We start from the raw sequence: 13,232 nt of genomic DNA on the forward strand, positions 1-13,232 counted from the left end.
TGGAGCAGGGAATCACTTTGTCTGCTCCAGCACGGAGTATATTTCACTCGGTAACCCCATGGGATATGTGAGCAGGCCGCTTTGAGCACAAACTTTTGCACATTCTCGTGCATTACATTCTATGTTATCACATAACATATTCGAAATAATGTAGTATGCTTTTTTCCTGTTACATTTGATATATTTTAGAATTTTTCATAGATTTTACTTTCATATTTTAATCAGCCAATCGAGTCCATATAAGTACATATTCTGGGTAGCCAGGGTCCTGTGAGTCAGGGTTTTCCTGGATGTGTCCATCAGAATCTGGCTCAAAGCAATTCTCAAGCTGATCTGGAGAAGTACAGAATATTTGAAACAATTTTTTTCAACAAGTAAAAATATAGACAATTCCAGATGCTTTCAAGCAGGATGTTGTTCATTTTAAAGGTACGTGATTGAACATTTTGCTCATTGGCAGCAATTCACGTATGTGTTGCTGACAGGTGGCCTTTGAGAACTTCGGAGCGATGGAAGTAAAGGAACTGGTGCCTGGAGGGTCAGACATGGTGGTGAACAATGCCAACAGGTCTGTACAGTCACTGCAGTGCCATGACAACGTGTTTATGGAATCGGTTGTGCAATGTCTTCAAAACGTTTACTCTGCACCCTGTACATTAACAGCATCGCGCGTTTTCAGTTGCCCTTCTGCGGCCGTCTGGAACGCTCTTCCTTCCGATAATTGGAAGCCACTGGAGCTGTGCACTTTTAAATCTAGATTGAAAATTCATTTCTTTCCAAGTGCTTTTTGTGTTTAGTTTGTTGTCCTTCCCCCGCACCTCTGATTATCACGCTTGGCTACGTACAGTGCAAAAGAAGTTCAACATACATAAAATCTATGGCGGGGCCAATTACCAAATCACTTTGAATTTTCCCGACCTCATCAGATCTGGGAAACCAAACAGTTGAGTCTGGTTCGCACTTAGATGGTGGAGACTGATGGGGAATGTCAGGTGTTGTCGGCTTGAGCTGCAAAGTGGTTCAGGAGATAGCAGTACAGCAGTGGATTGTTTTTATTGATCTGTGCAAAACCAGGTGATAGCAGTACAGCATTGCATTCTTGAATCAATCTGTGTGAAGCTTTGTTACTCCTTCATGTACTTGCCATTTCTGGTTTCCTCCCATGTGCCAAACTCCCACTTACGGAATTGACAAGATTCCAGTGCAGAATTCACCTGAAAAAAAGGTCTTGAGATTCATTGACGCTCTCCTGGATAGGGCGAATGTAGGGCATTATACTTATTACGACTAAACTTTTATTCTTACGGTGAGCCTAGCCCCCAAGCTTTTGTCAGGAACTAATTCCAGGTGCAGACAGCACCAAAAAGCAACAGTGACAAAAAAACATAAAACGAAATGATAAAAACACAAAAAGTAGAAACAAAACAGAGGTAAAAGTTATGATGATTGTGCTGCCAAGGGCGAAGACCTGTGCCATCTCAAATTCTGGGCTGTTGACTGAGCTGAGCCTACAGCTAGAGACTGACACCGGGGATAATGCCTACTGACCTACCCAGTGATTACGGCTCGTATATTGACAGACGACGATTTGAAACACAATTGAATCATCCATCAATAGGTGTATTTAGCAGGCGAATGGCTGAGCCTGACACAGTTGCAGCTAATACAGCGAGGATATCTTCTCCATAGTTGTTTGTGTGGGTGAGATTAATTTTAGCTGTGTAGTCCCAGAGACGGGAATGATACCACATACACCCTCTATATAGCTAATTTTGAGACACATTGCTCAGGTAACACGGTGTAACCGCGACCGTCTGACTCGCTGGTGGATGAGAAATGCTTATATCACAGGTTGGTATGTTGATTTCAGAGTGCGGATTGTTAAACGCTTTCCCGTTGATCGTGCGGACGTGTCGCATCGCAGGCAGGACTTTGTGAACGCCTATGTCGACTACATCTTTAACAAGTCGGTGCAACAGCTGTTCGAGGCGTTCCACACGGGCTTTCACAAGGTGTGCGGGGGCAAGGTGCTACAGCTCTTCCAGCCGAGCGAGCTCATGGCTATGGTGATCGGCAACACCGACTACGACTGGGCTGAGCTGGAAAAGGTTGGAGCGTTTGACTTTGTAAATTCTATTTTCAGTGCTCAAAACAAATATAGATGGAGCAGTGTGTATGTATGTTGACCTTCTTTCGCACCATACGTGGCCAACCCTGCTAATTGGAGGTGCATCAGAGGCCATGACGCACAAAGATTATATTCAGATGGTCATCACCAGTGGTTGCCACCAGTAACACGTTTAGAATGATTGACGTAGTCCTGTCTAGCCAATGAAAACAGGCTTAAGTGTGTTTGTTGATAAATTTGTCCACAGAGCACAGAACCTTTGCAGTCATGTGACCTGTCAGTGGTGTGTTTGGACATTACAATCTCAGTTTCCCACAATGAGCACAGATGAGATTTCTTTAGTTTTAGGCAACTGATATATTTTTTACAATTAAAATATATGCGACAGCCATTACCAATTGCTGTCAATGATTGTCCTAAACCTGCTGCTGTGTATCATGGCTTTAAATTGATATTTTTGTATTGGTCATAGCCCAGTTACCAATAAGTGTAATAACAATCAAACTACACGCGTTCGTCAGCAGTGAATGGAAGCTCTTCTTTCGGATTGTGCTCGATTTAAATCTGCAATTTAATTTTCACCTCTTTAATACTACGACGTCCGGTTCTCATTTACAGAATTTGCATAGGTGGCTCAGTACATCCTGTATTTATGTAAATGTTGGTGTGTGTACACAAGTGTTTTATATTCGTAACAACGCCTCCCCCACCCTCGTCTATTGTTCAGAACACGGAATATAAGGGAGAGTACTGGGCTGGGCATCCCACAATCAAATCCTTTTGGGAGGTGTTCCACGAGCTGGACCTGGAGCTCAAGAAGAAGTTTCTCTGTACGTATTTGTGGTCCGTTTTTCTGTCTAAAAGCTAATTCTAAGGAAGGGTATTTTGAGAATGTTGATGCACCACGATCCCTATGTTTTAGTGGGAAACATTTTGGGCAATCACTCGTCATAGCAAAGATTATGAACGCCCCTACATCATAGCAGGGAGATAATCTTCATAGTAGGAGATATTTTCGTAGCAGTGATCATCTATTGCCTAAAATATCACCTGTTGTATTTGGTCCCATTTATCGACGGATGTTTCGTTTTTTATATGCCTCGTTTGATTCCTGCTCTTGTTATGGCTTGCAGTGTTCCTGACTGGAAGCGATCGCATTCCCATACTCGGTATGAAGAGCCTGAAGATTGTGATTCAGCCGACAGGTGGTGGGGAGCAGTTTCTACCCGTGGCTCACACCTGTTTTAATCTTCTGGACTTGCCCAAGTTCTCCGGCAAAGCACAGCTCAGGGAAAAACTACTTCAGTCCATCACGCATTACCAGGGATTCAGCCTGGCATAAGCACGGACAGACAGACGCACTGGACCCTGTGGAGACTATTTTGAGTCTTTAATTGTGTGCAATTCTCAAGCGAGATGTGCAGTTGAGCCTGAGGATACCAGGTTTAAAAGAACAAGAGCTCAAACGCAGTTACTGAATGTGCTTCAGCTCTTAGCCTAACGAACGACTATACGTGCTAACATCAAGAACTCTACAGCGTGTTCTTGCCAAAACAAGTCCAATGTCAAGTCTGTGCTGTCTGCAAGGTTTGGAACAGTATTGCTTTGTCTAGCCAGCACCATAAGCTGAAGCTTAGATCGAATTCGGGAGACAAGAGGCAATTCAATAGACCTCATGCTTGCAGAGGCCATGTGCGTGTAGTCTAGATGTTGTGGCAGTTTCAAGGTGGATTTGAAATGATTTGGAGAAAAGCATATTTGGAGTTAACGTGTGTGTACCTTCTGAACCGCAGCAGCAAAGTGGCACCAGCGCAAGGTATATTGTGGACTGCAGCGAGCCACTGCTGTCATCTTGTAATTAAGCATTTTACCAGCTGTACCTGATTGATGCCAGTTAATTTTATGCAGTTCCCACAAATATAACAATGTCTGCAGCTCTTCATAAAACTAGCCCCTCTAGCCCTGGTTCCTGTTCGCATGTATTGATTGTATGTGCATGCAAGTGACTGCCAGCCTTAACGTCAAGCTATGAGCAAGAAGTCACAGCATCACGTTAGCTTCCCCTTCCGGTTGCATACCAGTATACCCACATGTACGTCATTATGTTATGTTCCACCCCCACGCTATGAATTGCATTGAATGAGCCCCCCCTTCTGGAAATGTACAAGTATGAGCAGCCAAGGTTATCCTAATGTGCACACATTTGGGATCTTTTCTTTGTCCCACGGAAGCTCTTGTACTTAAAACACAATGTTGTTGCACTGCATATCACTGTGCTTGGAATGTGGTTCACTTTAATGAAGCATTCCCCAAATATAGAAGTTCACTTATAGAGAGGGGCCTGACAGCCAAATGGCAACATAGCAAATTGGGATTCTTTGAGGGCAATGCAGGGCTTGTGGATTAAATTACCATCCATCTAAACTGATTGTAAGCTTTAATTCCTGAACATGCTGGAACTGTTAATGTAATATTAGATTAATGGCTATTTTGGTCACGTAGTTATGTTCGGGTTACCCCAGGCATCAGTCTCTTAAGCTTTTCTCATAATTAAGCAATAACCACAAATAAGTGCACATTTATAAGACTGCAACACTACAGGGCACTGCGTTTTAAACATATGCACACAGAATGTAATTTGGACTGGTTGACCGCTTTCAAATTGGACAAGCATTTGACCAGTTACCTTAATTACTGTATGAAAATGTGTCCTAACATACAAAAGATTTAACCAAACACTATGTGCTATGCGTAGTTGAGAATAGTGCCTTCAGTGAAGGGGCAATGCAAGCTTCACATTGGCTGGGTTTTAACCTTAAGGTGAATATTCATGTATGCATAACACACCCTATAGCTGAATCTGTAGAGCATACTAACAAAACTTAATTTGCTATTAACTGCATATTCTGCTGAATAAAATAACCATGATACTGTAACTGATCAAAGGTTTATCTATAGATTTCAATGTACATGGCTGCCATCATTCCTCTGATAAAATTGTGAACAGGAGCTATGGTTAAACACTTATTTTCCTAATCCTTGCTGTGGTTCTTACCATTGTTCAATCGAGATGTTGCCCTATAAATGGCTCCGATGGGCACTACTTTGCTTAACTTTTCGATAGTGTTAAAATAGGATTGTGTATATGGTGTGCATGTCCAAACCTCACAACCATTCGCTATTTCATTTGGATGATTCCATTGCATTTGTTTCAATACAAGCTTCTTCATTATTCTTGGAATACAAACCGATCATGGTGTTTTTGGTCAGCCAGTTTAAAAGTACTGTGATGAATGGAATTGAGTAAAAGTAGTTAATTTATTTTCCTGCTAGTGTTAGTCTTCTGATTTAAGGACTTCCTGCTTGTAGTGTATCTTTAAAATATTGTACAATTGTAAATTGTTTACAGCTCAAACAATCTAGCAACTATTGGTCATACTGCAACATTACCATCTTCATTTAAGTTTAAAGATACTTAATGTAAAGGTTTTTTTAAAATAAATGTTTAATTTTTTGAAACGCTAATAATAATGTGGTCATCCTCAAGTTTGTTAGATTTCCAAGAAATCAGTATTTTACTTGACGGTATATTGTTGAAATGTTAGACTGCATGTGTGAAACGGCGGTTGGACCTGAACATGAAACCAACTCCGTGGAAATATACAATGCAGCAAATGCTTTGCCTACTATTCTTGTGGTGGCAATCCAACAGGAGCCACAGCTGTGGGATGTTTAACACCTCCCCGAGCACAATCCAAATTGAACTGGTCCTCAAAAAAAACCACTAAGAGTCACAAAAGGAGAGTGACATTACATTTGTTTTTAATTCACGTCACAGTGACAAAACATACATCCGTTTTAAGTGTACACCAACACTAGCGGCAATCGCTGTGGAGGGCACCACGCCAAAGTAGGGACGGCCCATGAAGTTGAGGTGGTGACACCAATGCGAGAGTAGATTGTTTGTGTGTGGGGGGGGGCGACGCAGAGGTTTTCAGTGTGGCAGCTCGTGGTGAACGAGCTTGTAGGAGGCACCGCAAGAAGGGCAGCGCTGGCAGTCGCCCTTGTGCAGCCAGAACCACACCACAGCTGTGTTGTCCTCCTCACCTGCAGAAACACAGGCCATGCCAAGCACCACACGTCAAAGTGCTTGGGAAAAAAATTGCACGAAAGACTTGACAATGTAGCCCCAACTTTTAATTATTCCGATGAAACAGAAACGTTCAATTGCTTTATATCGATGTTTGTGTAATGAAAGCACCATTTGATATCGATCTGAAGCTTGGCGACTACCTTAGCATGGCAGTTTAAAGTGTGCCTAACATAGCAAGAGATCCATTTGTGTTCACCAGTGATGTATGATTTACTATCCTAGTTGATTCAATTATGCCAGGGATCAAGACTTACCTTGTCTATAAGAACCAAACGGACCCAAAGTTGTGCTATTTTGCATGCCATATCGATTTGTTACAAGAGGTTTAAAAAAAATGCACAATCAGTAGAGCATTCATAGCCAAGTGAAACCGACCTCAAACCGGGAATGGGTAGCTCCATTCTTGGCATCTTTCCCACATTCATTCAACTACTCTTAATTGACAAGTACACTGGAGGTTTCCATGCAGGTATACGATTGCAGACTAAGTAAAACTAACTACGGCATCCATTTTAAACCCTGAACTGACAATGGCTGTCCAGACACAAATTGTTAATTTTGGTATTACAAGAAATGTGTACATTTTATAGTCGTGAAACTCACAGATGCAGCCGACCAGGCGCTTGTCACCAATGGACGGCACAATGTGTGGGTCTTCCTTGGTTCCTGCGTAAGTCTTGGGTGGCTCAATGCTCCAGGGATCCTGTAATGCAAGCAGCCATCATTGCTCAAGTGTTTGCGTGGTGATTAAAGACTGCAACATCTAAAAAGGTTTTATAGCAATTTCTTGAACACACCGGGGTGTCCATTTTTATAGATGCATTATTTTCAATGTTATCTGAAGCAAGAAATGATGCCCAGGAATTTTAAGACAGCATGCTATAAATATATTGCTCAGACTAACACGAGCATTGTTGAACTGCTATAAGCGCAAGATGACGGGATCACATTTAGCAGATTGTAACAGCTGCCGAATACAATTTTAAATGAGTTTTTGCCTAACATTAATAAATGAGCATGTAAAATTCTTATCTTTAAACTTAAGATGACAAATCGGCTTATTAATTTAGCTTAAAAATGTGTGTAATGTCTAAAATAGTTAAGTGATTAAAATTGGGTATGAGCTAGAATGCAATGCAAAGGTGCTATTATATGGTTACTTACAGCGCCTTTCTTCTTGGCCTCCATGGTCAACCTCTCCAAGCCCGTGGCCTGTTCTTCATCAGTGGGGATGCCGCCTATGGTGAAATGAGCAACACGAGTTAATCTCTGCTGCTTACTGTAATTCGCCACATGCTTCATCAGTCTAAAGTTTAATTCATGGATAGCAAAAAAAACTGCAAGTCACCTTGGCAAATGCACAAGCAGCAGCTGGCATGGAAATATAAGGTCGACTGCAACCATGCTCTCCTTGTCTTCTCTAAATTATCAGTTTCATCATAATTTTAGACCAATTATGCCCCAACCGAGCCAATGACACTTATTTTACCAGTAAGACCCACTGAGCTATACATTTTTTTCAGAAACGACCTGGCCACAAATGATAGCTCAACGAAGTGGCTTATCTTGTTGAAATTTATAGCAGCTAAATGCATGTTTTTAAACGTGGAGGGAAAAACTGGAGGACCCAGAGAAAAATCCACACGACCACGGGGAGAACATACAGACTCCAACTATACGGGCGACAGGTACGGGATCAAATGCACGACACCTCCATACCAGGGACGGTAGTTAACGTCTCCCACCGTGGAGACGCACAATCATCCACAACGCACTCGATCGTACCAGATCTCAGTATTTGGATCGGTGACCACCATGCATCTAACATGTCAATAGGCTGCAGAATTGTGGTGGAGAGGGGTAGTAGTTGCACTATCTCGTCCGTGCTCCCCAGCTTCAACAACCATCACTGACTAGTGTTGTGGAATATTAACAAATAACCCCCAAGACGTCCACGGCAATCGAGTGATCTCTATCCAGCAGTAGATTGACATGTCTGTGAATACCCTACTCAAAGCCATACATTACAATAACATTTAATGTGCCAGTGCAGTACAAGCACAAACCAAAAATACACCACCTTGAGCAGCTGCCAGAAACATTGCTCCAATACTGTGTATTATAATACTGTGTATTGTGTATTATAATACTGTGCCAACAACGAGGACATGATGTACATCTACAGCCCATCATGCAATGGCATTCCCATTCCAGATGTCTTGTTCAAGCCACTTATGGTGGAATGACTTCTCCCCTACTCGACGTTACCTCGCTGGCCGGAAATCATGAAAGAGATGGGAGTACCCACACTTTACCCCACCACACGCCACCCGCCAATCGACTAGTGTTACTCATTTATAATGTTGGATAGCAGGAGGCCGAGTCGGCGGGGCGGGGGCGAAATCTGGGATTTAATAAACTTGCCCCCATTTGTTTGAACTTCCGCGCCGGGTGATCGAATCCGAACCGGCGGACCTCTAGATCGCAAGTGCAGTAAGACCATACTGGATTGCCAACTTATGAACCACCGTGGTGGCGACTGCAGCGAGCAAGCAAGCAAGCATATCCCTTGTACCATTGTAATGGCACTTGAACAACAATGTTCGGATTCACTTCCTTGTATGCGCAGACGATGACCGCGCGCGCTGCGGCAAAGAAGATGGAGGGCGATGTCTCGGCGTGCAGCGTGCGTGGATACATTCACAACACGTTTCAAACACACTTCAGCATAGCCGCCACGAAACACGATCGACGACGTGTAAAAAGAAAACGGGCAGGCGACCGAAGGGTAACGCGGACATCGCCGCCGTGCAACGTGATGGGTCACTTGACCGCACATCCCGTGCATGGCACGAAAAAAATGAATGCCATACCTGTCAACCCCTTGTCAGTGCCCTACCTTATTACAGTCCAATTCACACCTTATTGGTCACCCCCCACCGTGCCCTTATAAATCTCAACGTTCATCCTACAAAGTCCCATCACAAGGGTGAAACACAAGACTTTTTTTTGCCCGTAAACTCAATTTCCCTTACAAGAACACGGGGTAAACCGCATGGGTTGACACGGTATTTTTTTATATATTTTTTTACTAGGTAAGACCCAGATAGGGCCTGGCCACACCTGGGTCTTCTTACCTGGTGGCTTTACGACGGTGGGAGCAGCCAAATACTCTCGACTCGCTTTACACGCGTTCCACTGCACCGTATGTGTACGTACGTTGTGAATGTTGAACTTCGTTCGCACCGTACCTAGCCAACCGTGCCGATCGGAGGTGGAGTGATAGGAAACGAATTTTGCTTGGAGCGGTGGCGCCGCGCTTAGGGCACTGCGCGATGAGCTCGGCCGTCCGGGATCGATACCGTCCACGGCGGTCATCGGTGGCGCGTGGCACATGGAACAACTTACTACTCCGCATTGACCGGCGTGGTGAAGTATGGTCAGACTCATATAACCGTCAGCAGGGGCTTGGCTCAGGATTGAAAATTGACAAAACGCTCATAACACTGAATTGATAGAATGGATAAATTGATGTATAACTGATACAATGGTTATAATACTGGATAATTTATAGCTGGTCGTTCACGATAAATGACAATTACGGAGACAACTAATAATGAGTAATAGCCACCGTCCATGACGATTCCACTTCTGGTCGAGGGTCTTTGCTCCTCGACCCGTCGCCGAATTAAACTGGCGATCGACGACAGACACTTTCACACTAAATACTTATTACCGACTCATACTTGAATATAAAATAACACAAAGTGACAACGGCCCGCTACCAAGTGTCGCATTAACCCCTTCCCGGTTGCCCCCTCCCTCCCCGACTTGTCAGAGCAGGGCCAACAGCAGCATGCACACAGAGGTCACCTCGCCGTGCAGCGGGGGGCCCAGCCCCGCCGGGCCTCTCTCTCTCTCTCTCCTGCCCGCACGGCCAGCGGGCCTCGCTCACAAGCAGCAACCCACGAGCTCGGCGAACCCACAGCTAACCCTGCCCCTCGTTGGCGGAGTGGGAGGCGAAGATCTCGAATGCGCCAGACCGAGAAGACTCCGGGGACTCTGCGCGCTGGCGGCCTAGCGCCGCAGGCCAAAACCCGCGTCCTTCACACGTCGCACCAACCTCCGCTCGCCATGGCTCGCATCGCCGGTCTCACGCTCCCGACGGCCGCGACACGACGGCCGGCGTTGAGGGACGCTCGCAGAAGCAGCCTGGAGGCCATGGCGAGGATTTGGGTTGTCACGGTACTTTGTGCGGCGTCTCTCTCCTCTAGCGCCTCGCCGTCTCCCTCTGCTGCGTCCGCACCGTGTGGGGGGGAGGGGGGGTCACCACCGCGAGTGACGCGCGAGGGCGGGCGGGGGAGGAGTCTCTGTAGCACGTGATGCAGAACCCGCCATCTTACGTAAGGGGGGGGGGGGTCGATGAGCACCCCCGTGTATCGATGCGAGCGGGCGCGGCCTAGCGGGCCCGAGGCTCCCCCTCCCCCGGGGCCCCACCTCCCTACGTAAGATGGCGGCGGCCGTGGCGTACGTGCAGACATCTGGCTAATTGAGGAGGGGAGGCGGATGACGTCACGTCCGGCCTGCACGAGGTACGGGTCGCGGGAAGGGACGATTTTCGCGTCACTCGATTATTTTAAAAAAATGCGAAGTGAAGTTTTGCACACAAAAAAAACTACCCACGATTTTTTTTCACTTAAAAATAAAAATTCCGACGCGAATTTTAACCGCTTCTGTGCAGGGTTCTTTAATGCCATTGATACGTCGACCGAATAATGCACTTAAGAGTAAGAGTCCAGGACATAGCCGGTGCCCGTTCACCACAGCTCCGATAACCTATGCCCCGTCACAGAGGTGACCCCAACAAGGGTAAACTCTTTACTTGTGGTGCGCACTGGGTTACATTAGCTTGACTTCGCAGTTGCACCGGTGGATTTTACACGCGCGAGAGCCCCACGTTATAACCTCATAGTGTCGGTGGGGGACGAATGCAATGTTACTGTGGTGGTGGCACAAACTCTGTTGCTGTACTCAGGGCGCTAAATCGTTCGGGTGCGGTGCCCGGGGCAAATCCCACTGTAAATCCCACTGTGTGGACCTCCTCCGACGGCCTTCAAACTAAATCAGAAGTCAGACCTCCATTGCCAGTACCAAAATGTAACAATAGGGGTTTTTCTCCCTTTTTTCTGGCAACAAAACTGAAACCTTTTTACAATGATTCATGTTACTGCATTAACTACAATACCTGCAGTCAAAATGCAAACAAAAAACATACATTTTGGTACTGGCAAAGGAGGTCTAATGATGTAGATGCTCACCCCGAGCCCTCATTACTTTGATAGTGGCGTTGTCTTTGAGCTGTGTGACGCCTTTTGGCGTCATCTGGTCGAGCACCAATTGGGTCGAGGCTCAAAAGAAAGCCGTCCCTGGGTATGGACCAATCAGTTTCAAGGACAATGCCACATATATTATCATAGTATGTTTTTTGTTTGCATTTTGACTGCAGGTATTGTGGTTAATGCAGACATGAATCCTTGTAAAAAGGTTTCAGTTTTGTTGCCATGAAAAAGGGGAAAACCCCTGTTATTAAATTAGAAGTATTACATCGAACACCGTGATGTGGAAGCGCTGCCCCCCCCCCCGCCCCCCAAAGCGCGGGGCCCGGACGGTCGCCCTAATGCGCCGTACTCTAGGGACGTCTCTGGCTGTACTGTGCCATGCTGACAAATCTCTGCTGCCTACCTTCAATACGCAGTGACCAGTGTGGTGAAGTATGGTCAAAAAACTACCCACCGCATGGTATGGGCAGGCCCGCATTCCGGAAGTGGACTTACGAATATAAAAAAATGTTTTTTTAAAGGCCACTACATTAAGTGGCGTATGTCTGGGAAGTTATAGGAGCCAAATAATGTTCATGGAAATATCGGAGGACCCAGAAAAAAAATAAACTCGACCATGGGGAGAGAGAGAGAACAACGCGAACTCTAAACTCGCAGGCATCATTAGGGTTGAGATCGAATCCACGACCTCCTGCGTACTAGGCGAGGGAGACAACATCTCACTGCCAAAGGCTGTACATTTGTGCTATTGGTAGATATACTGTACTGCACTTTGTCAACAATTAGAAATACCGGCAGAAATCCCAAGAAAAAAACTTACAAACCACGAATAAACTCTTAAATCCCAAATTAAAAGTGGTGTCAGTAATAATCAGTGGCCCATTGAGAGGAATGGGTTAAAACGAATGGCAGAAAAAGGAATGCCTAGAGACAAATGGGCAAAACGGAATTGCCATTATATTTTAGAAAATCTTTTTCTATTATTCATTTTAGGTTATTTCGCTTTGAGAACACAACTTAACAGTAATGCATGATAGAGACAAATTAAATTATCGGGATGAATTGTCAGTTTAACACGTGAATCAACAGGGCATTGAATGCCAAAACCAAATAAAATAACACGAGCATTGAAACTGCCCAAGTAATTCAAACGATCAAAATACCGTACATTGCGGGAGTAACTGATAAACTAGCCAGATTTTTGGAAAAACAAACATCCGAGATTTGGCACGGTACATAAAATACAGAAATTAATATCTGGTAATATAAGATGTATTACCGAAGCTATCAACAGAAGGTGTGTATCGGATTAACTGCACTTGTGGCAAATGCTATGTTGGGCAAACAGGACAAATGATTAGCACAAGACTAAAAGAACACCAAATAAATATTAAATACTCCCAAATACAACTGTCAGCAGTAGCAGAACATGCGTGCCAACAAGGACACTCAATTGATTTTGATAATGTTGAAGTTCTGTGCAAAACTAGCTACTACTAGCCAAGACTAATTAGAGAATCTATCGAAATTGCAAGAAATAAAAAATAATTGTAACCGTTCAGATAGCTGCCGACTTAGTGCTGCGTGGAAGCGAATCATCAAATAATACATT

At 44.7% G+C, this 13,232-nt stretch overlaps 2 protein-coding genes across 3 annotated transcripts in view; one reads left to right on the forward strand and one right to left on the reverse strand.

Annotated features, from left to right (window-relative positions):
• Positions 1-5,064, forward strand: part of HERC4 (HECT and RLD domain containing E3 ubiquitin protein ligase 4) — a 60,277-nt gene extending 55,213 nt beyond the window's left edge. For both annotated transcript variants that reach the window (XM_032949751.2, XM_032949753.2), the window contains 4 exons: positions 486-568; positions 1,925-2,108; positions 2,856-2,958; positions 3,262-5,064. In XM_032949751.2, the coding sequence (XP_032805642.1) occupies positions 486-568; positions 1,925-2,108; positions 2,856-2,958; positions 3,262-3,470 (579 nt within the window). In that variant the 3' untranslated portion in view covers positions 3,471-5,064. The remainder of the gene's footprint in view (positions 1-485; positions 569-1,924; positions 2,109-2,855; positions 2,959-3,261) is intronic.
• An 864-nt stretch (positions 5,065-5,928) lies between these two features.
• On the reverse strand, positions 5,929-10,609 carry COX5B (cytochrome c oxidase subunit 5B). Its single transcript, XM_032949754.2, has 4 exons — positions 10,405-10,609; positions 7,446-7,519; positions 6,885-6,984; positions 5,929-6,235 (listed from the first exon to the last, which is right to left on the reverse strand). The coding sequence occupies exons 1-4, from the start codon at positions 10,502-10,504 to the stop codon at positions 6,123-6,125; spliced, it is 387 nt and encodes a 128-aa protein (XP_032805645.1). The 5' UTR covers positions 10,505-10,609; the 3' UTR covers positions 5,929-6,122.
• Positions 10,610-13,232: the final 2,623 nt, after the last annotated feature.

This window comes from Petromyzon marinus, chromosome 8 (assembly GCF_048934315.1).
Source record: "Petromyzon marinus isolate PM22_M1 ecotype Great Lakes invasive population chromosome 8, UKy_Petmar_22M1.pri1.0, whole genome shotgun sequence".
NCBI classification, from domain to species: domain Eukaryota; kingdom Metazoa; phylum Chordata; class Hyperoartia; order Petromyzontiformes; family Petromyzontidae; genus Petromyzon; species Petromyzon marinus.

Bases quoted from the DNA above. Each gene is read 5' to 3' on its own strand.
- COX5B (XM_032949754.2), bottom strand. From the start codon at position 10,504: ATGGCCTCCAGGCTGCTTCTGCGAGCGTCCCTCAACGCCGGCCGTCGT. The intron at 6,985-7,445 runs GTAAGTAACCAT...CTTGCATTACAG, and splicing joins AGGCCAAGAAGAAAGGCGCT to GATCCCTGGAGCATTGAGCC. The intron at 6,236-6,884 runs GTGAGTTTCACG...GTGTTTCTGCAG, and splicing joins GCGCCTGGTCGGCTGCATCT to GTGAGGAGGACAACACAGCT.